Source organism: Coenobita brevimanus, chromosome 26 (genome assembly GCF_032717465.1).
Source record: "Coenobita brevimanus isolate Jiangsu-jjx chromosome 26, ASM3271746v2, whole genome shotgun sequence".
NCBI lineage: Eukaryota > Metazoa > Arthropoda > Malacostraca > Decapoda > Coenobitidae > Coenobita > Coenobita brevimanus.
In genome coordinates this window covers 3,097,206-3,122,135 of record NC_136979.1, presented here as the reverse complement: position 1 = coordinate 3,122,135, position 24,930 = coordinate 3,097,206, and the positions used below count along the sequence as shown (strand labels likewise).

At 38.2% G+C, this 24,930-nt stretch overlaps 1 protein-coding gene across 2 annotated transcripts; it reads right to left on the bottom strand.

The window, feature by feature from the left end:
* Nucleotides 1–9,319: 9,319 nt before the first annotated feature.
* LOC145394048 (vesicle transport protein SFT2A) lies at nucleotides 9,320–24,861 on the bottom strand. 2 transcript variants are annotated; one of them, XM_080268017.1, is made up of 7 exons: nucleotides 24,801–24,861; nucleotides 19,244–19,340; nucleotides 17,131–17,154; nucleotides 13,657–13,826; nucleotides 12,261–12,378; nucleotides 11,269–11,411; nucleotides 9,320–9,679 (listed from the first exon to the last, which is right to left on the bottom strand). In XM_080268017.1, exons 2-6 carry the CDS (start codon nucleotides 19,322–19,324, stop codon nucleotides 11,280–11,282), a joined length of 525 nt encoding a protein of 174 aa, XP_080124143.1. In that variant the 5' UTR covers nucleotides 19,325–19,340; nucleotides 24,801–24,861; the 3' UTR covers nucleotides 9,320–9,679; nucleotides 11,269–11,279. The 2 variants fall into 2 exon arrangements, with proteins under 2 accessions (XP_080124143.1, XP_080124144.1); XM_080268018.1 differs by lacking the exon at nucleotides 17,131–17,154.
* Nucleotides 24,862–24,930: the final 69 nt, after the last annotated feature.

The window sequence follows — 24,930 nt, the reverse complement described above, 5'->3', positions numbered from 1 at the left end:
TTTGGATGTGTGTGTAGTCTGTGAACCAAGTGTAATTGGCCCACGCAAGCCAGTTGGATGCAAGCATACTTTATAGTAAGCGACACTGGGTCAACCACAGCATCCCTTGTGTCCACCAAAGCAGTACGTGGCCAGGTGAACAATCCCAGGGCGCGAACCCTGGTTCATATATATATATATTTATATTTATATATACTGTATATATATATCCATCCATCAATCAGCCAAGCCTATGTTGCCCCGTGAGGAGCGTAGGAGGTAAGGAGCGGTAGGTGGGGGCGCCCACCATCCGCTTACTCAATGTAGTGCTGCTCTCGGGTGACTGCCCTTTCCTCTCTTCCTTCCTTTTCTGTCTTTACTTTTTTCATTCTTTCCTCTTCTTTCTGTCTACGGGTGACTTTACACTCTCTCTCTTGTCTTTTTTTCCTTCATTCTTTCCTCTTCCTTCTCCTTGTGGGTGACAGTACACTGAGTGACAAGCCAAATGGTTTCATGTACACCAGGAAACCATTTACTACACTGGGTGGTAACCATATAACCAAATTTTGGCTCCTGGTGGTTTAGTGAGTAATTATGGTGCTCCAGTTGGATTGAGCCGATGAAGGTTTATATCCAAGGGGTGGCTAGAGTTTATTGCTCACATAATGCCACTCAGGGACGAGTGCGTCTGGTTACTCTCATCTTGAATGTGAGAACCAACTTGCCTAGCCCTGGGCTCCTATGCTCACAGGGCAATGTAGGATTGGATGATGAATGATGAATATATATATAGGCGGCCCTCCACATTCGCGGAAGCAACTTTCGTGGGCCTCACAGATTCGCGGATTGCCCCTCTGTGGAGCCAAGACTGAATTTAATGGGTATGGTTGTAATTAGTTGGGGCAAATATGTAGCTGATGACTTGCCCACATGCAAGTCATCAGCGATTTGTGATATTTTATGCTGTTTTCAGGTCCTAGGTATGGTTTATTAGGTATAGTACATGCACACTTGCTCACGGGGTGATTTGCGGCTGTAGAGGCATTTTTGGGAGGGTACACCAAACATTCGCAGAAAATCCACATTTGCGGGGGTCTGTCTCCCCTAACCCCCGCAAATGTGGAGGGCCAACTGTATAATACCTTCATGGACTCTCACTGCTAGATGTGCTTCCTAATTTGAATAAACTGGTTTGGTAACAGCAGCAATAAAATGAACGGAGACTTCATCATAACAAAGGGGGCAAGCTTTTGAATTGCCTGAAAACTTGCATGCTTGGATGTATCTGCAGCAACCTGGTGGAAAAGCAACAGGTGGGCATGTGGTATTACAGTATTTATTATGCCCAAGGCTGCTTTAAAACCCCTTCACTACGAGGGATTTTTTTTTTCTTCCCCCTACCTCCATACTATTTTATTCAGATTAGGAGATTCATCATGGCAAAAGGGTTAGAAACAGTCACCGTTCACCATAACAGACGAGGTCTCCTCCAACCTGTATAAAATTGCCCTCCAGTAACAAGAATAGTGTCATTATACTGAAGGAATAAGGTTGTATCAAGACACAATGATGAAAACAAACAGGATGATGTTTAAAGTTCATGTGGAAATGTTTGAGGAATATCGAGTTGGACAGCTATATGACAGTGTAAAGTATTCCACCCAAAATACTGCAGATGCCAGCACTTCAACTGTTGGCAAGTACAGTAGCCTCCCACAGTGAACGTATTCAGAGTATACGATTTGCCTAGTGAATGAGCAGGGGGTAATCAGGTCCCCAAAACCATAATGAACGATTTGAACTCTGAATGAACAAAATAAGGGGAAAGAATAGGCCATAACTGCCATCTCCCATATTGAATGAACCCCTCCCTCCCAGTAGATACTGCACAAGAGGCCAGCTCTGACCAACCTGTTAAGCAGAATCCAGTGGAGGACGACGATTTACTTCCGTCGAAGATCAGTAAAATTCTTGCGGCAGTGGATGTTCTGAGAGAGAAGAGGTCAAGACAAATGAAACCAGCTACCTTAGGACACAGGAAGTGCTCAGAGGGGTTAGAAACCACTTTTCATTATTACATTGAAAGGTGCAATATGGAAGTCAAAAGAAGAAAACAAACATCACACGCTACTACCGAATTAAAGAACAACAGGAGCCAGTTTCCTCTACATCGTCTATTACACTTCTTGGGGAAGACGATGATGATATGATGCTTTGGACTCTGAAGGTTTTATGGGAGAGGTGGATGAGGTAGAGGCACGTGGGGAAGTGGTTCAGTCAAATGATGAGTGCGAGACTGGTGATGGGAACGAGAAAGTGGAAGGTGATGTGCCAGACATGCCTTAAGTGTATCTCCCTGCCTTGGACCCATCTGTATTCAAGCCAATCAGGACTGCCATCTGCTCCATTTAAGGTTAAATAACCATGTGTTTGTTACATTTCATATATCTGTACTGTGTGTGTTTGAAATGTGCCCTTTAGTATATCTCTATGGCTCAAAAAGTGGACCTTGAGGGGCAGTGCCACCGGTGCTATTTTTCCCAAAAGATACGTTGTTCACAGTGAACGAGCTTGTCTGCCACCCATAAACTCGTTCACTGCGGGAGGGTACTGTATATTCTCATGCTTATAAAGTATGTATATGCAAGCTGTAGAGGAATAGTTTAGAATTTGTTGCATCAGATCATTGAGATAAAGCACAATGGTGAGTCTGGCAGCTTGCATGCAATGGCAGGGCAAGCATATGAGCTCTTCTTCACTTCAAAAACTCAAACTACCAGTTTTTTTTATGTTACAGCAGTGAATGATCTTTGCACAGTCAGTCAGTCAGTTCACTGTCATGTACTGTGCAGTTTTCATGAATAACATAACTTCGTGAGTGATGGAAACCTCTCAAACAAAGTAATAAAAACTTCGTTATTTTAAGTTTAGATACATATACCTGTACGTGATACAGTTTTCATTTACTTGGTGTGTAAGATATAAAAAGGATATGCTAATACCAGATCAACAGTGCATGATTGTGATGGAAGAGTTCAGAGTGGCCTTACCCAAAAAGTTTAAAATTACTGTAGTTAAATGAAATTTGGTTTACAAATTCATAGGAAACCCAACTCAGCTGCACATGCATTATTTTGATAAAAAGGGAATTTACTGTTGCAGATGCTCTGTACATACAGGAAATTTTTAACTGTGTTGCAAAGCAGCACTTCAGAAGATAGCAAAATACATATACAGCAATACTGTTCTGAAGTGGCCATATGCATTTTTATACACTGCTGACTACACTGAGCTGATGATATGTGGCTTGCTGTTACACCTCATCAAGTACAAGAGTAGAAGGTTAGCCACTTAACCCCTTGAATCCATTAATTTTTTTGTATTCTTTCTGTTTCCGGACAATTTTATTTCAGCTTAGGAAGTCGCTTGTCATGAAGGGGTTATCTAGTCCCTCTTGTTCAAAATTATCATGATAAGTTGAATAAAATAGTCTGGAGATAAAAAAAAACAGTATGTTATTGGATTGAAGGGATTAGTGAATACAGTGGTTGACGACATTTGATCAAATTATTGATCTACTTACTTGACTGTCACTGAATATTATATAGTTGTGTTGTACTTTAACAGTAAAGTACATTGTAAGATACAGCCCCGAGTAATGGATTTATGTTGATAGTTATACGAGAAGAATTATCACATAGTTTACATTAGTTTACTAAATGGATAAAATTACTTTTCCTTGTGATTAAGGTACTTTCAGTTATTCCTGCTACTAGTCTTTGAAGCATTTAGTAAACAACTGCAGTAGCTGTCTTAGATATAATTATATCATTAAAACTACAAATATTAAAGTGTCTTGAATGTAACAGTAACTTAACTAGGTGTTGAGTCTTACGTTGTTTAGGAACATTGTGATTCTGTGACTTACAGTATTTTAAGTATTTGTTGTTAGTTCAAGATATTTTTTAGCACATTTACACTCAGTGTTACTGTTTCATGCATGACACTCTATTGTTGCATCAGATTATCTATATTTAAAACTGTAAAATATATAATGATTTTTTTTTTTTTTTTTTTTTTTTTTTGGTGGATGAAACTGGAGATTAGATGTACTGCTTCCAACTTGGTACAATAATCCAAGTTGCTGAGAACTCGTAAGTGATAGCAACAAGTTCCAGTTGTGGATTTTTTTTCCAGCAGTAACACTGTTGTACATGAGAATCTTTTATGCATGTATGGGATGGATGGATGGATGCAGACTCATTCATGCCAAATCTTACCTTATACATTGCACACAAATGACATACACCTGACAAATCTCTTCATACCTATTTGTCCTGTGTATTTCAACCTTAACTGTAGCATGTCATTAGAATCTACAACTTTATTAAAGACAAATCTTAACTGGTGTTGAGCAAAAATCACCAAAGCACTAGACATCAACCAATTATGCAAGGGGAAAAGAAAATTGTTATTATATAAAGAATATATTTAGTACATCATACATCAGAAACATTTTGTACAGGAGTGTGTGTGTTGTGTAATAAAGTTATTGTAGATACTGGATTTTTTTCTGTACTATACTAAGGAAAGTATATGGACAATTCAGTATTATTAAATCAAAGTACAGTACTCATATACAAAACATGTTTCGTAATGTTAGGAACAACCATCCATAAGTTAATGCTGTCAGACATTTTATGTCCTTTGGCTGAAAGGGTTATCAGTAATGATACCCCCTCTTCAACCATGGGTATCTATGTGATAGACTTCTGGAGTGTAGGGTGAGAAAATCATGTGGACATGCGCTGGAATCCCTGCCTCTGAGTGAGTACGTATGTTACTGAGGGAATACTAAAGGGTGAAGATATGTCAGAGCACATGAATGGACATTCTGCACCCTCTTAGGTGTCTGCCTGTGCAGGCTTGTACCAGATAGTGAAAGATCGTGTTGGTGTGGCCCTAGGCTCATCTAAATGTAACGCCATTAAAATACATCCTGAAGTTGCCTTCCTGCAGTCCATCATCCTCTTCAGGGACTTAAATAGGTGGCTGGGGGATGCCTATACAACTACCAAAAAGCACCATCTGCTCACATCGATGTCATAAGGTTAAGGTGTTCCTCTCCACCAAAAGTGTCATACTATCCAATTACTGTACTGTACATTCATCATCGTGGGAGATTGGAGTACAGTAGGCTTATTTGACCTATCAATTATTTCAACCTTAACTCCAAAATTTATCAAAGTACAGTCTGGGTATCCTTTTTATAAAAGGCATTTAATACTGTACTGATTTGTATATGCATACGATAATATAATTTAATACTGTTTTTTGTATATGCATAGAATAATACAAAACATATCCAGAAGTAGGGTAAACTGTGTTAAATCCATACATCTCCATCCTACTACAGTACCATTTCTAACACAGTGGGGAGATCCAAAATATGAATTTATGATCTCACTGGGATCTAAAAGAGAAAGGAAGCATTAGGCACAATCCCCTTCCTGTGTCATACTAGGTATGAAGCTGCTTACAATACTGTAAAAGTGACGAGTGGTGGAGGCTGACATGTCTTTACAATCGGGAAGGGTTTCTAGGGACATTTTCACAGTTGCCCCCAATGCCGTCCCCATCTGCCTAAACATCTCCGAACAGACATTCTGGTTTTCATAGTTGCACCAAACCAGACTTCCAAAGCTTTCAATCATAGGCTGCATTCAGGCTGTCTCCAACATTAGTGGAACATCCTTGGGAGAGGGTTGGGGCTCCCTAACACATGAACCTGAATTAGCTAAAATAAAAGAACTGTTGTCTAATGCATATTTTTATCAATGTTTTGAAATCACATACCTGATGTAATATTGCTGAGATAATTATACAACCATCCATCTATCATCCAATCCTGTGTTGCTCCATGAGGAGCGGAGGAGCCCAGGGCTAGGCTAGTTGGTCCTGATTTTTAAGATGAGAGTGACCAGTCTCACTCATCCCTGAGTGGCATTACATGAGCAATAAACCCCAACTACCCCTTGGATACAAACCTGCACCAGCTCAATCCAATTGGAGTACCTTAATTCCTCACTAAACCACCAGGCACCGCAATTTGGTTATATGGTTACCACCCAGTGTAGTAAATGGTTTCCTGGTGTACAGGAAACCATTTGGCTTGTCACTCAGTGTAGAGTCACCCATAGGCAGAAGGAAGAGGAAAGAAAGAAGAGGGAGTGTAAAGTCACCCACAGGCAGAAGAACGAGGAAAGAATGAAGGACAAAGATGAGGAAAGGACAGACACCCAAAGCAGCACTACATCAGGTGAGTGGATGGTGAGTGCCCCTACCTACAACAAAACAGTGATGATAATAATACTTCATCATCATCATCATAATAAATAACGGTGATATCCAAGAATCTCGTACTTACAGTAGTATTCCAAACATAATGGCAAGTTAGTTTTTCTGCATTTTCAGTTTATGATAAAATACATATTGAGTTGCAGTATACATCATTAAATTTATCTTGATAAAATACATGCTGTGCTGAAGTACTCAACATTAAATTTATCTTGATAAAACAATTCTTTGGTAAAAACATTGAGAAGGGAGCTTCCAGCTGCATCTCTGTGCAATATGTCTGTATGATGCAAGTTCTGATGCACATAATATTGACAGCTATGAAAACGTTAATAACATTAGCATACAATAATTCCTCATTTAACACACTTTCACTTAACAAATTTTTCATTATACTGTACAGCAAGTAATCAATATTTGAACTCTTAATCATAAAACACACCAACAGACATTTTTCATTATTAACCAGTCAGAATGTGTGGCGGAAGGGTCAGAGTTTAAACAACTCATAAAAGCATTTATCTCAATAAATATATCCTGTTTCTTACATTTATTTTTTTTACTTTTACTTTCAGTCCATACTGATACACCCACTCACATCAGAAACACTTTACTATTGTTTGCCGCCTTCAGTATGATGTCTCTAAGAAGATGAGCATTCTTGCTAGATCGTGACCCTCTTCTGAAGCAATTTTCACTTAGCACAGTAGTTTTTAGATACACAGCTACGGTGTTAACTGAGGAAGTACTGGATTTTTTAATACAATAGGGCACATACACATTTCTGTTACATCCTCATCCTACCACCATTTTCCATGTGTTCACAAATGATGGGAACATCTTGAATACATCTCTCTGAGAACTTTCCCCACACGACACAACCAAATGAAAACGAAGTCACAGGCACGGTACAAACTCTCATATCTAAAAATTCAGTTTCTAAAAACCTCCACTTTTAAAAATACTTTTTCAAGAAAGCAGAGGGTGCTGAGATCACTTGTCCTCACACAATCAATGTACAGTATATGAGGACATTCTTTTTACTGATATATAAGGAAAGATAAAATACTATGATAAGGCACTTCACTATATTTACTACTACTACTTGCTGAGCTGCAGACCTCATATGAGGCATAATGAAGGTCTGTGCTGATCAAGCTGCAAACCTCCAAAGTTTCATTTCATTTATAAAGACTCCAACATGCTTGCAAGCACAATTTATATTGGTTAAAACTATGACTCGGGGTAGGTAAACTACCTTACGAAGAATTAGCACAGCTGGGGTTAATGGTACTAGGCTACTTATTACATGATTTTCTCATCATTTTTAATTATAATTATGTATTTTTAAGTAATGCCTTTGGACCTAAGCACTTCACATTTGACTTTATACTGTATAATTTTCCCTTCCTCACATAACACAAGGCTGCTAGCAACTTAAGTGCTAAGTGGTATACATCGCTATGACATTTCTGTAATGGCTAATATATTCTGTATATCATTTACAAATGCCCATTATTTGGTGATTCCATATACTTCAGGCACTAAATAAATAAATACAACATATTTCCAGAAGCAATATTATTAGCTAATGTTCTAACAATATTATGAGAAGCAGTTATACTGGAATACCATATTTACTGAACCTTTATACACTCTAACATTTTGTAAGTAAGATGGATAATTTACATCGACAGTGAGTGGAAAAAGCAAAATAAGGTTTTCATTCTGTTGTAAATTAACAGTGAGTGATGGCTGTAGCAGTAATAGGTGGTTAAACTGAGCTGGAGGATGAGTTCAAAATAATATACAGTGGGGTCTCTCAATATGCGAGAATATGGCTGATAAAATGCACTGCATACTGGAAATTTCACACATCAGAAACAACTGAACAGATGGAAATAACGTATATAGTTGGCACCTCACCCTATCTTTGTCATTTACATAACTTCCCCATTACTGATGATCATTTTAAGAAAGACTTTTGCTTAACCAGTTAACTACAAATGGCGGTTTTTTGGAGGTGTCCGTGGTGTGCAGACATAGGGGTAAAAATTAAATTTCCCAAAGGCCAAATTTTGTCTTAGGAATTGCGAGAACACATGCCAAAGTATACAGTAACAAAATATTAGCTAAATATTTACCTTGGTAAGGCCATGGATGAACATCGAAGTGTCTGATTCCCTATTGGAATGTATGGTTTTCATTTTCTTTTTAAGTTTTCATTTTCTCTTTCTTTTTTTGGCTTCGGTTTTGAAGGCTCAAACATGTTTGCATGGGTCGGCCTTGGTCACCATGGCACTATATTTGAAATTCATCTGCGAAGCCAGGGCTGTATTGAGCAGTAGCACTTGGAACAGCCCAGGCTGTATAGAGCAGTTAACGGGTTAAAGAAAGATAACAGAACTGTGAATGTAGTGTGCTAGGCAGCGCTCCATTGTAAAACTGCAGGATTAGCAACCTTACTTCGCTCGTCCACTTGCTGACCTCCGTAAGTCTTGACGGTTCGTAAAGTCTGCTTCTCGTCCTTGAAAATGTTCTTCATTGTCGATTCACCAAGTTCACGTCCAATGTTTGAGTTCCTTTTACCTTCCTTATTCAACTCTATAACCTTCATTTTCAGCTCCAAAGTGATCCTCTTATTCCTGGAATGATGCGCCGGGACCATGATGGAATAGGTGAGCAAGAGCAGATCTTCTACAATGCTAAATACACCACAATATGTGAGTGCAGCGAGGGCAAACACAGACTGAGAGTCTTGAAACTTGAAAGATGCCATGAGGGTGGGAGTGGGAAACTGATCAGCCATCTGGTAGTGGGTTCAGATACTACCATTTTGAGCGGAAACACCATTTTCCCCTTGCTTTCAGACGATGGATTTGCATTTCAGAATCACATTTCGCATTATTATCTTTTTTTTTTTGGAGACCCCACTGTACAGTATACCTGCACTTGGGCAACAAAGTTAATGGAGAATAAGGAAAAAAAATGAACAAGAAATTATTCCCCCACAATCACTTATTAGTTATACTACTGTACAACAACACAAGTGGAGAGTTCATGAAACATATACAGAACTGTACATGGCTAATCACTTTACAATTATAATGACCCATAATATAGTACTGACTGCTTTTTATCAGCTCAATGATATTCAAATTATACAAAACATACCGCTTAAACAAGAGTGAAAGGATATAATCAAGCTATAAAATATACTGTATACCAGCCTATAAACACATACACACACACCACTGTACGTATTGTATATATTTTTGGTCAACAACAGAGGACTTTAACAAACTGGTGGCACTGGTGGTATACCTTATATCTGCATCCACAACTGAAAGAGAAATGCATCATGTTGAACCACTGTATCCTGTTAGCTGTCCCCTTGAACCTGGGTGATGTTTTTCTTAACTTATTCTTGTTGCCACCACATGGTTTTACTCTGCTTGGGACATACGACTAAATGCCTTTCCTAATTCAAATTAAATTGAGGGGTTGCAGTAAAAAAATAATAAAAAAAATATTACTAATAAATAAAAGTCACCCAGATTCAAGGGGTTAAGCTTCCTGGATATATAAACTGAACAACACTTATAAATTAATACCAGCAATTAAAGTCATCTGCAGAGGATATGAATCACTGTCTTGCAGGTGGTATTTCTAGTTGGCACATAAACAATTTCAGCATGCTTTTGAGTGTTACCCCATTTTCATACCATCTCTTTCTTTGTTTTTTAGGATCCTACCTCAGGTGGCAAAAAAGATCAGGATGATTATGAAGATGATTTGTTTGTATCATATTATATCATTTATAAAGGCTCCACCATGCTTGCACGTGTCAGCCTTGGCCACCTAATGGCGACTCTCCATGCTGTTCAATATCTGGCAGCCTTATCCATGAGGTCACACACTATGACCTTGTGCCAGGTCTTTTTCAGTCTGCCTCTTGCAACTCTTATATCAAAAATTTAATTCCCTGACATACAATCTATCTATCTATAGCCTGCGGACCTAATCCCGCAGACAAAAGGCCTCCAAGTCGCTCTGTCACCCACCATTTGACTGCCCTCCCCCCAACTCACTCCCCCCTCCCTCATATACCTCTCAACTCCATCCCTCCACCTCATCCTCAGTCTTCCCTTCCCTCTCCCTCCCTCCACTTCACCTACATACACCCTCTTAGTCAGTCTCTCATTCTCTATTCTCTCCACATGTCCAAACCACCTTAGTGTATTTCTCCTAATTTTCTCAACCACATCCACATCCATCCCACAACGTTCCTTCACTTCTTCATTCGTCAACCTGTCAAACTGCATCAATATGTTTGATGATCATCAGCAGCTATTCTAAATCAATTATTTGTAAGACACTGTCACTGAACTGCTATGCCACCTATTATAGTTCATCCGCCTTAACTTGGCTGAGATTTTCATCTTTTTGCAGCTTATTCCCCATTATTCAAAGCCAAAATAATTCAGTACTTCAGCTCTCCATCCTTACACACAGCAATTCTTTGACTAAGGCTATGTTTCAGCAGTGTTAACCTCTTGTTACAGCTCAGCACTCAAGATGGAAAGATGGCCATTTTAGGTTGAGGTGAAGTGGACAGTTTAATCATCAAGACTTCTTTCACACTTAACTTTTTTCATTACTTCCAATGCTTTAACTCACTCACAAACATTTCCTTTGTCATCTCTAATAATTTTAAAGCATGGGGTCAACCTTTTCCATATCTATCTTCATCTCAGGGTTCTGTTTTCATTACCTTGCATAATCTCCAAAGCTTTCATTAATTCCTACGTATATATATTTTTTCTTTTAATTTTTTATGTCAACTTCTACTATGCCTTTCACAACAAAGTCTTGCTCTCTCTAAACAATTACCCAACATCATTTTCAATAACCTCTTTATTATTTCCTTACCTTAACTTCTCTCACAAATCAAGGCATGATCCAAAGCATTTCTTGGCAGCATCTCGGGCATAGGGGATGTACGAAAGAGAATACCACGTCATGGCAAGGAACTGTATCACAACCATTATCAGCGCCAGGGCCTTGTTATGAAGCTGGAAAGTTAACACATGTCAGTAAACATTAAACAAAGCACTGAAGCTGACTGTAAATAGTATACAATGAAAGAATTATACCCACATAAAAAAATGATCTTCATTGGAAAGATACAACAGTTTTACCCCAACCTGGACCCTCTTCAGGTAGAATGAAACAAAACATATGTATACAGTATATATATATATATATATATATATATATATATATATATATATATATATACAGTATATAAAATGAGTTGCAGAGACGGAGGGAGAGAAGTAATGGATAAGGTGGGGAAGACGGTGGGGGTGAAGCAGGAACATTAGGTGCAAGTACTATACCGGTACTCATATTCTTCCTACTTTGCATTAAAGGCAAAAGGCATACTAATCTCTTACACTGACGGGATTAATGACAACTACAGGTAATCACACCAGTTAGAAATGTATATATATCTTAAGCTGAATAAGACTGTCAAGAAAACAAGAGTATAACATATATGTAATACAGATGTCCAGTGGAAAATTACTGTAAATAAATCTTCCACTAATCTTTCACCTCCAGTGTGACAAAGGCACTTTCTTCTTCTTGTTCTTTAAAACACAGAAGTACTTATTATGTACTTGGTATCAGAATGGTGCTGACAAAAAATAAATAAAAATAAAAAATAAAAAAGGCCCATATTAGTGACATATACCAATAGTGCTTTAAACAGTTAATGACTAATTAACCAAAAAAGAAGTGTTGTAGAAGGCCTAAGAGATACGGTATTCTATTACAAACGGACACTGAAAGATATACAGGAAACGTGTCTCTATATTCAAGACAAAATTTCCTCTCTCCTTTTCACTTAGTGTACCTACCACAAAAGCTGAAACAAGTGTCATGGCCAGGGCAGCAAACATGATGATGGTGGCGATGATGCGAGTCGTTGCAAACATCCTCTTGCACTGACTCACTGGACCCATCAGGAAACATGTACTGGAAGGAAACTAGGAGTCATTCATGATAATCAGATATAACTTCATAAATGCTTCCACTACCTGAAAAGGATTAATATTAAATGCTCTTCTTTTCATCATTATCATCATGATTTTTTTCTCACTTATGGATGGGATAAGGTAAAATCTAGAAAACAAGGAAAGGGAAAGACAGATCACTACCAACATACACTGGTCACAACTCTAGAATCCTGGCTGCACCTCAAAGGCTTAACCATCTGTACATAAGTAGTACTACACATATAGAGTTTTACCACTAACTCATAAAAAGATTTATATCTGAGCCCCCTTATTCTCATCTATCATCAAATCTTGTACTGCTCTATTTTACTTGTTTTACTTTTAGAAAAGTAAGTGCAGTGCATAAAATAAATGCACAATAAATGGAAAAGCTACAGAACTTAACTATTCATAAAACAATTTACCAGTGATAATTTAACCATATATTGCCAGATACCTGATCCTGACAGTTACTCCAAGGTGAAACTGATAAAACCATCCTCAGACTTTTATCAAACAATGCCCATCCACCACATTACTGCAGGCTTATTCCTGTAAATATTCCTACAATTCAAAATTTCCACTGTTTTTGGCCTTCCTCTCATCATTCTCCTAACAAATCTGCTTATAATGTATAGTACTGTACTGTACTTTTATTCATTCACACACTGTACACCTACATCCCATCCTTCCACCTAATCCTCAGTCTCCCCTGTAAGCTCACCCACATACACTCTCCTAGTCAATCTCTCATTCTCCACTGACCAATGAATATAGACTTATCTGTTAAGAAACTCTTTAGCACCACTTTCCTAACAGTTTATTTCTGTATACTGTATCTGGTATGATTATGTTCTCATCTCTGACAGTTATACAAACTATTCTGATAGTAAAGTAATATTGTTACTATTGTTGTCATTGTTGTAGCTGTTATGGCTCCAGGCTCATCTAGGCATGAACATTGGACTGCAGGCTGAATCTGCCCTTCTCCTACAGTCCACCATCCTCCTTTTGGGAGAGTGGGAGAAAGTTGTGGGACACTCGTATAACTACACAGCAGGGACACCACGTGAAGGCATCTCTTTCCAGCACCAAAAAGGTGTCAATGGTCTATAAGAGATTATTATGGTGCAATATAATGAATAATTCGCTAAATGGAGTTACAAAGCCACCTAAGTCAACAAAAATACAGTTCATGGTCTTGCTCCTCATTTCCTTAAATTTTCCTTACCACATCACAGTCCACTACAATACCCACCTGCCCAGGCCTAAAATATTGCCAATCGTGTAGAAAACAGCAAAGATGGTGATTCCATTAGGCAGGAAGAGGAATACTGATCCCAAAAAGGAGAAGAGGAATCCTACACCGAAGCAGATGGCAAATCCCTTCACACGAGTATTCCAACTCAGGGTACTGTTGTCCATCACCTGTCAAGGGAACACACTGATGAGGCTGGTGAAGGACAAGAGGATGAGAAGGAAAAACAGGGTTGGCATGCATTAGTGATACCAAGAATGTCCGATTTCACAGTTCCGTGACTGCTGCTGCAGTTGTGGGTGTTAGGTTCAAAGGTGTCTTGGCCAATACATTCCCAGCGACATTTCTAAATGAAAGGGGTGTCAAGGAAAGCATCTTTGCTTGCCTCTAAACTGGTAAAATTTGAGCTAGTTTGAAAAAGGTGTGCTACTTGTACTGGTTGATCTAAGACCAATATGTATTAACTACAATCAGATTGTATATACTGAACTCATCAGTTTCATGTTCCTAGGATGTGGGACAAGAACCCCACCAACTACTTTCCACAACTCCCATCCACCAGAAAGTGATTAAATTTCCACTGTACATCAAATTTACTGTTTGCTTGCTTTTTAAGTCTGATACACAGAGACTACACTTGGGGAATAATATGTTTTCTGCCTTCAAAAGTTTATATACCTGCCCCACTGAACAGTTATTTGATAAGGTCACCTGTGGGACAGCAAAGTATATAAGTTCTAGCCACTTTGCTCAGACCTGATAATTTTTATTAATATGCCCTAGGGTGGGAAAGGGGGTCCAGATGATGAATGAATGAATGATAAAATTCATCCACCATGAAATATGTACTAAAAGAAGCTACTTCATATCCTTTTTGTTGCTGATATTACCATTTGCCTCATCATTTTATAATGTTATGGTCCATCCTCTCTGCTGTCCCAAACAATACAAAGTAGGAAAATGCAGTGTTGTGATTTTGGTTCTCATTTGTATATTTTTTACATCCACAACTGCATGGATTTAGTGAGACTATAGTTGCAAAAACAGTTGTATGAATTCGTAAGCCTGCTTCTCAGCTGCAGTTTACAAAGCTCTGCCGTACTACCAACCATGTGAGAGGGTGAGGAAGTGTAACTGCAAAGAGAAACGAGGAAGTGAAAGTCTGTGGGAAGGCGAGGGTGAGGAAGTGTAACTGCAAAGAAAAACGAGGAGGTGAAAGTGTGAGTGAAGGCAATGATATAAACAACAACGAAGAAAGGTGAGGAAGAGCAAAGGCTGAGAACAATAAGGAAGAATGAGGAAGTGTAAAGAGTGATGTAATGCTTAGAGTGGGGGAAGGTGGAGAGGAGCACAGCATGGGAAGACATGGGTATGCAAAAGAGAAGGGGACTGGAAGGAAGTGCAGTGTGTGGGGAAAGTTGCAATGACATGAGAGGTGATGAAGTGTAAAGACTGAGTGAGATGGAAAAGCACAGAGCAAGGGCGAGATGAAAAAGTGCACAGAGTGAGGAGATGTGAAGAAACTGACAAAATGCTACATGAAACAGGATGAGAATGTAAAAAGAAATAATGGAACGGAATGAGAAAGTAAAGACATGATGAAACAGGATGAGAAAGTATAAAAAAATAATGAAATAGGGTGAGAAAGCGCAAAGAGAAAGAAATGATGAGAATGTGTACGATGAGAGAAGTAAGGGAGTGTTAAGGCTGAGGTACTTGATAGGGGCATGAGGAAGTGTAAAATATGAGATGTGAAAAAAGGCCAGAGAGCATAACAAAATTATTTTTGTCCTATGTTGCCACAGTCCATGTTGATGGGAAAGTTATGTGCTCAACTTCTTGCTGTTGTTCTTCTCATATGAAAACAGATTTAAACCTCTACAATGCCCACACTGTCTTGCCAACAACACCCATCTTTAAAAGTCATAGTGTCTACATCCTGTTCCACCATCCACTACCATCAGGGGCTGTCCCATCTACTCCTCTTCACTCACCCCACCCTTTTTCTGACCAATCACACTGAATCTGTAGCTGAACCTGTGACTTTAACTTTCCAACATCACCACCCAACATACAATGCAAATCTTCACAGGGTGTACTACAGTACTTCCACCTTGCTCCACCACCAGCTAAACACTGTTATCTCAAACTACAACTGCTCCAACTGGGTATGCAACTCTACAGACATGACCTGAATGGATGAACTGATCGCTGAAGGAATCTGAAAGGACCTGAAACAACCACGTTGAGTCATCATAAAATCTATGGCACCAACAGAGCTTACTTCCGGCACATGTTTTTGTGGCAGTAGGACCTACAATAACCTGAACTGACAAAGATGAATCTGAATTGATCTGCCTCAATATGAATTTGGTAGAAAATGAAGCTGGATGACCATAACTGGTTTTAGCAGACACGATCAGATGTGAACAGATCTGAAGTTGGTAAATGGATTAACCAAAGGGATGAAACTGGACCTAAATCAATGAATATGGGCTGTTTTTTTTTTTTTTTTTTTTTTTTACTGGGCTTGGCACTTATTTGAAGAGTTCTTATGGCAGCCAAATTAATACCGCTAGTCACTTTGTTTTTACAGTTAACATACAATTTTGTTTGTGTTGGGAAGTTTCCTTCCAGACAAATGCAAATACAAAATCTCATCAGTGTTTATGGCAGTTAAATCATATGTAATTAAGCCTTGGCCATTTTGTTATTTTAATAATTAATATACAATTATGCTCATATGGGAAGTTCCTCCCATACTGAATAACCAGTTCTTGTCTCTCAACAACTGTCACACAATACACAGTCCCACACTTTGCATCTGAATATATAAGAACCCACAGTAATACAAATATAGCAACATGCTTTCTAGCTGTATGCTTAAACATGAAGAATGGAAACAGATAGAGAGGGAGATGTTAACAATGTCACTGGAAAGAACTGTTTACACTGATACTAAAGTACCGCTGTAAACAATTTTCCTGAGGCTTATCGATGACGTGTAAATTTTTTTTATAAAGTGGACAGATAGCTTGCAGAATTTGGTTAAGTTACTGAAGTGGTACTGTATGCTGCAGAATTCATTTTTGGGTTTCCTGTTAAATGTAACAAAAGCTTATAAAAAAGTTTATATACAGTACTAATAAAAAATGTCTAAGCTTCACCTAATGGTGAAGAAATACTTAATGAAAAAGGTAAGATACAACACAAAGCATCAGTCCATCATGCACAACAAAGTTACATTACATAAAGCAAAGTACTGCATTGGATTTGCAGCAATACCGGTACATATTACACTGATATACAACCTGATCTTAAGACTAATCATGAAATCCTGACATTAATGTTATTTCATAAAATCAACAACACATCTGAAGGTAACAAAAAATATCATATTGCAGCATGTCCTACACAAACAGAATATAAATGAATAAAACAATACACATAACAATGCCAAGAGTCAAAACTTACTCGTAGGAGTGGTGTGTCCTCTGTCTAGGGGAGAAAGAGCAGGAGTTTAGTAGCCAAATACAAGCACTCCATACACCACAAAAATTTTTCACTTATGTTGCAGAAGCTGAAAAATTTATGGTTAAAACAATCACAGAACAAACATCAAGCAATCCCACACTCTACAAAACACATGAAGCTGCATGATGTAATATGGTTTTGCTTTAATACCATAATATTTTCAATGATAGTTCTGTACATATAGTCCCTATAATAATTCTAATTTGTCAAAAGCGCATCCCACTGCTGAAAGTGAAAAATCTCACAATAAGGAATTTATAAAAATACTGGTATGAATCATAATCTTAACAAAGACTTGTGCACCATTCACAAAGTAATGGATTTTATATAATACATTAGGTAACCATATCTGCAATACATTATACAATTGGAAAGATTATTGGAAACAGAGTAACTGGAGTTAATAAAAAAAAAGTAAACTGAGTTAAATAATGTATGACATTCCTGTAAAATGGCACATAAGATGATCTCTGAGACTAAAATGTCTACCTTCAAAACAGGCACAGCATATAGCTATACTTTAAATACTGTATCTAAATCAATCTTAAATATCTATGGTTGTTGCTGCTGCTGTTAATCAACCCCAGTCTGTCAGGCTGGACAGACCAAACAACCACAAGGAAGCAACCACTCAGTAAACAGAAATCAAACAATCCATATCCTATTAGCCATTAAGTATCCTGACAGCATACAACAGCTTAGGACTAAAAATGCTCTACTGTATCCTCACAATGAACACAGTTCAATGTGGGGCTGATTCATCACTATGAATGAATAATCACAGAATTGTGAACCACAACAATTATAGCTGAAAACAAGAAGGACTAAAATATTTTCTACACCTACAACAATGTCACTGCTCCTAGCTCACCACATAATTTTGTTGGTGGCTTTAACATACAAGTATGGGAAACCTGATTAAGGAAAATGTGACTGCTCTACATAACACACAGTGCAAGACAAAATCTTGGTAAGAGCACTACATAAATCTTCCCCTAACAACAACAACAACAACTACAACAACAAAAATAAGGCTAAGTGTGATAGACTGGTTGAAGTACCTGACAACAGTTGTTTATAGCTTAAATGACTTTGGTGGCTGAAATACTCCCCTGTAACTGATGAAGTTAACAAGGAATGGGAACACATATCCTGCTCCAATGGATGTACAATAATTTTGTCAAAATGAAATGATATCCAAATGATGAGGAAGACAAAACTCAATGTAATTACTAAACTCCAGATGTTGAATGCTGATGAAAGATTCTGAAAGCTCTTAATTAACTATTACTGAAATGTTAGCACCTTTAATAAACCATGCTTTTCAAATCAGTCATAAACCAACAGCAGGCTATGTACTGAATTACAGTGAACATATTATGCACTTGCACATGCACACACAAATTAAGACGAATGATACATTAAGAATGGATGCAAATGAATCCTCCAAATCCCTGGAATTCTTATCTTGTTTTTGGTGACAATGAAGGGTGGTTACATCCAAGGATAGTTCTCTGCCATGTGAATACCTCACTGTTCCAGATGATTAACCATTATTTGGGTTTACTGATTTGTTAGAATCAACAGAAAAAAGAACCTGACCTCACATGCCATTACTGCCATGATGAGTGATACTGGTACCATGAATCATGCCTGAGTGCTGCATTCACCACCCCTTCCAGTAAAAAATAAATAAAAAATAAAAAGTCTCACCCTTGATATGTTTCAAAAGATCTACAACTGCAGTACTGCACATACTTTACTCAGTTTAGCCTAGGCCTTCAACAGTGGCCTTGGTCTCTACAATGCCCCCTTTCAGTATTTAAAAATTAATAATAAAAAATCTAGAAGTGATTCTTAACAATTCCCCCAATAATCACTTTCAATTCTTCCTTCTAACCATGAGGTAGAAAATTACTGTACTGTACCATAATTAGGAGAAGCAGGAAAGATTACATTTATGGAAGTTATCACAAAGGGGAATCAAATATCAATACCTACAACAACTACACCACTCATTTTACAACATTCTTATTTGCATTCCACACCGTACCTGTGTCATGATGTTTCCTCTTTCCTCCTCCTGTTCATCCGAATTATCTCGTCCACTTAGCGCCTTCCGAAGCTTGTCCATCTTTCCTCTTTAGTATCTGCAATGAACAGCTTATATAAAATCTAGGGGACTTGGTACCAGAGGATAGATTTTCTTCAGTTACAGCTGTATATAAGACTGTCTTCATCTTCCTCATACATCTACCAAACACTACTTATACAAACTCAAGCGCATGTTCAAGTAAGAAATATATCCAAGCAATATGATTCCTGAACACAATGAACTGCTATCATTTATCACAAAAACTGTTTATGATCCATAATGAATATGACCCAGAAAGGCAAGCTTGAAAAAAAATAAATAAAAATAAGAGAGATGTGCAGGTTAATAAACTACAACTGACATACCTTATCTTGTATGAGTCAATTACATTTTAATCTCTTTTAGTTTGGTTAAGTTACTGTATACTGCTGTAGTACCGTAAAACGCCATAACTTCGGACGGCGTCCAAACTTCGGACATTTCATAAAAAAATGTAATAATTCAAGTTTATTGGAAGAGAATGCGATATTTGCAAAAAATAATGATGTGGGTAGGTAGGGTAATCCTCTAAGACTATTATGTATTAATCCTATTAAACTAGCTTGAATATGTGTGGGTGAAAAAAATTCGTGAATCCATTGGAAAAAATAACTGAATTTTCTTACCCTGCAAAACTTTGTTCACACAGAACAAACAGTTTCAATTGTAAAAAAGTGAACAGTACGATTATATGTAGAAAAGTGCTGTAAGTACTGGGAAGTAAACTGTTTCAAAATATATGCATGGATAATCTTGCTATGCCTGCTTTAATGAATACTTCTTTATTTTGCAGAAAAAATTCCTAACTTCGGACAGACAAATTATTTGAGCCAAATAAAGTCCAAACTTCGGACAGACAATAATATTAATGGTAAAGTGATGCTAATTATATAAACAGAAAAACATGGCTAAAACAGCGAAATCTCCTATAAAGAAGAAAAGAGCCTACACCAGTAAAGTGTCCAAAAGTGCCCTGGAAAAGGCTAAAGATGACATAAATAACAAGAACATGAGTGTGCGCAAAGCAGCTGAAAAATATAAATTAAAAAAGAGCACATTACATGATTACCTGATACAAAAATATTGCAAACAAGTGGGACGTAATACTTCATTAAGCCATGATGAAGAGTTACTGGTGTGTCAGAGAATCCTCACATTGGCAGAATGGGGATTCCCACTCAACAATTTGGACTTGAGGATGTTAGTGAAAGCATATTTAGACAAACGAGGGGTTGTTGTGTCACGATTCAGTAACAATGTACCTGGTGTTAAATGGGCCCATTCCTTCTTCAAGCGCCACAAACAAACCCTTAGTAGACGATTGTCCCAGAATATAAAGACTGACAGAGCCAGAGTGACAAGAGCCATGCTAGCCGAGTTCTACAGTAACCTGAAAAAATCACTAGAAGGTGTGCCTCCAGAGAACATAATAAATTTTGATGAGACCAATCTTACTGATGATCCAGGTAAAAAGAAAGTCATAGTGAGGCGGGGCACTAAATATCCAGAGAGAATCATGAACTCAACAAAATCCTCAATATCTATTATGTTCTCTGGAACTGCATTTGGTGTGTTACTCCCTCAATATGTGGTGTATAAAGCTATCCATCTTTACGATACATGGACTGAAGGGGGCCCTCCTGGAACACTATACAATAGGTCCCCCAGTGGATGGTTCGACTCGTGTTCATTCGATGACTGGTTCCACAAAATTATCCTCCCCTATGCTAAACGCAAGACAGGTAGATTTGTCATTATAGGAGACAACTTGGCAAGCCATGTATGACCCAGTGTTATTGAGTCATGTGAGAAACATAATATCTCCTTTCTTCTCTTACCACCTAACTCCACGCACTTGACACAACCTCTCGATGTTGCTGTGTTCCGGCCTTTAAAAGTGCACTGGCGTAAGATCCTCGAGAACTTCAAGAAAACTACTGTTGGTAGGCTGAGTGCTTCATTACCTAAAGACTGCTTCCCAGCACTACTGACCAAACTGGTGGATAAAGTTAAAGGGACCACTGCTGACAACCTACATAGTGGGTTTAGGAAGTGCGGCATTTATCCTCTTGATCCACAGAAATCCATCTCAAGACTTCCAGAAGATTCAATCCAAGATACAGCTGATACTGGTACACCAGGACCATCTACCAGTACTGCCTTAGACAGCTCAGTGTTGGAATTGTTGAAGGACATGAGGCATGGAACCAGTCAGTCAAGCTCAAGTCCAGCTATAGCGAAACCAAGGCGAAAGAAAAGGTTGAATGTGTCACCGGGCATGAGTATTACTACAAGGGCACTACAAAATGAAACAGAGAGCCAGCATGAAGAGTGTGAAGTTGATGATCCACAACTCCAGCCACTGCAGCCACAATAGGATACAGCAGAGATAGCAGCACAGCCTTCCACTTCCACATCTGCACCCAACCATGAAGCACAAGCATCTCCCCTGACAGTCACCTCTACCCAGATTATTGGGGATAAAGTTGTTCCCTCAGATTGGGTAGTTGTGAGGGTTCCCTTTGATACCAAAGACAGATATAGGCATTATATTGCTATCATTGTGAAGGTAAAACCAGAAATACATGTCAGGTTTCTCAAACACGTTCAGGGTACACCTCACACATTTGTATACCCAATGGTTGATGACGGCAGTGACTGTGTGTGTGTGTGTGTGTGTGTGTGTGTGTGTGTGTGTGTGTGTGTGTGTGTGTGTGTGTCTTTAGAACCTGTAAGAAATGTTCAACATCATATTTTGTTATTTCGGTATGCATTTGTTGAGTCAATGAGGTAGATACTTGATAATTAAGTGAAGTTTTGTTTAGGAAAATGAGGACAGTTCCTCTTACAGTTTTGGGTATATGCAGTGCATTTTTATTTTATTTTTTCATCTCAAAAAGTTCGTGAATAGTTCTTAGTTCTATTTACGGCCAGAATACCTCACTACAATGTGATATGATGCAATTTAATGTGATATGAAATTACGAGCTCCAAAAAGAAGATATTTTGGGATACATCTCTATATATATGTATAACTCTTGGTCACGAGTGCCCAATATTTTTTTTTACACTTTTTAAAAACTTCTCAAGTGTCCGAAGTTTGGCCAGTGTGTCCAGAGATAGATCCCATTAACCATTCTCATGTTTAAAGGGAAAATACATGGATGTCCGAAGTTTGGAAGAGCTGTCCGAAGTTAGAAAATTTGTTCCTAACTTCGGACACTTGAAAATGAAAAAAAAAAAAGCACAAGTTTAGCTTGGCTAATTTTTTTAAATATATGGAGTTAGTAGGTACTCTCCCTGGCTACCACATGACACCAACAGGAATAAAATTGCACCATTCTACAAGGAGTTATTCATTAAAACACATAAAAAATGTCCGAAGTTATGGCGTTTTACGGTACTTAACCTGCAGAATAAAACTGGCCAACAGACATCACACTACTTTGCTAAATGGAGGAACATGACGTCCTACACTTCCCCCGCCCCTACATTTGACGGAGAAAGGATATTTAGGGTATGATATGTACCTTATAGGGGGGCTGGGAGGTAAAACAATTTAACTCATTCACTGCAGCTTGCAGAAAATCTGCAGTAATAGTGGTGTAAAAAAAAAAAAAAAAAGTTATTTCTTCTTGGGGAGGGGTCTTATTGGCTCCCACAGAAGTAGGCTGTATGTGTTTCATCTGTTACGTCAGTATATACAATAGTTTAGCTGCTACAGTGTCCTGAATCTGTACATTTTTTTCTGATTAACAAAAAATAATATACATACTGAATATATTAATACGGTAGTTTCTCTTATTACATTAGCTAAATACCAGGTTTATGGGTAAAAGATGGAAGTGGTCATACTGAAATATCTACTGTATTCTACAGCCAGATGCCATAACCCACGGGCAGGAATATTCCAGGTCAGAGTCTACCATGCTCCTATTGTAATGGGAAAATGAAAAAAGTATAGGAAACTCAATCGGTCAACATTGTAGTACCAGTACAATGCAGTCAGAGGCAGGTCCTGTCGATTATTTATCTACCTATCTATCTGGAGCCAAACGCCTTAATCCCATAAGGGGTGGCCACAAACAAACTGCTTCTAAGTCACCCTGTCCCCTGCCATTTCACTGCCCTCATCCAATTTATACCCCCCCCCCTCTTTCATATATGATATCTCTCAACTCCATCTCTCCCTCTCATCCAGTAGACTATTGAGGAAAATTGCAGTTTATGGGTATTAAAAAAAAAAAAAAAAAAAAAAAAAAAAAAAAATTTTACAAGTTGCCCATAATCGTGGCTACTGATACTGCAATAGCACACTTCTCTGTGCTACATTAGGCCGAACCTATTAAGATGACCAGGGACGACAGTGCCAGACACGTACTGCATTATCAAAAGTACTGTACATATTTATATCCAAGAAAAGCAAGTGCATCACATCAATAAATCACATCAAACACTATCAAATTAACATAGGTTTTATATAAAAATTTATCTAAAAAGACCTTTCCATGCATCACGAAGGGCTCCAGAGTAACTTACTGTATGTGAAAAAAATAATAATAATCCAAGACATTAGGTAAAAAATGTAATTTAAGAGATGTTACTATATACATTTACAGAAATCTCCACAGTTGTATGAAAGCACAAATTTGTCCTATAACACTCAAAAGGTTGTACCATTCAGAGGTGATGCAAACTGACACTGATGGCCTCTGGTGTATGTTGCTGAGGGCAGGACAGGGAAAACATATGCTTTACTCAGCAAAAGCACCTTACCAAATCACTTCTTCCTAATAGTCTTATATTTTTCTGATTATTTCTGTGGTGGTAAATACTGTCTGTCTGTCTGTTTGTTGCCAGATGCCATAATCCCATAAGGCCTGGTGGTACATCAGCGTCCCACATGTTTTTAGCTACCGGGTATGTTCAGCAGTGTCATCTGGTTTATCAACATAATGACTGAAGCAACTTTCCTAACCTAAAAGTTTAACTAAGTCTAACCTAACCTTGCTTAACTGTACCTGATAACCTAATCTCCAGTTGGGAAATGGGAGACGAAATCCACCTTTGAGTACGTCTGAGCAAGCTTCTTCTATCAGGCCAGACACAAACAATCACGGGTATGGCTTAAGGAACGTGATGATGATAACAGGGAAGAAAAATATTCAGCAGGGAAAGGTCATTTACCACCCTGAAAATGGTCAGAAAATGAACTGGAGGCATATTAATTGAATTAGTAAGGTCTTCCTGCTGCTTAAAGTAAAGCATACATTTATCCAGGATTATGCCACGTATGTTAATGGAAAAAGCGTGTGGTTCCTTAAATTATATGGGTGCGTGTCCTGCTACATCGATGATAAACCCTAATCTGAAACTTTTCAGGTTAGTACCTCCCCTTGTCTCGCTGCTTGCACCATTGCAGTTCCATATACTGTATAGGCAAAAGAAGATTTTAGACACCACACATGCTTGTCACCTTCAAGGTTATGGCAGTTACTGAAGGTTCCTCAAAGGGATTGCGGCTCCTGATGTTTCGCTGGCAGTCAGGAAGCAGAAGCGTAACAGTCACCTGAGACGTACTATCATAACAACTGTTCGAGGGATGG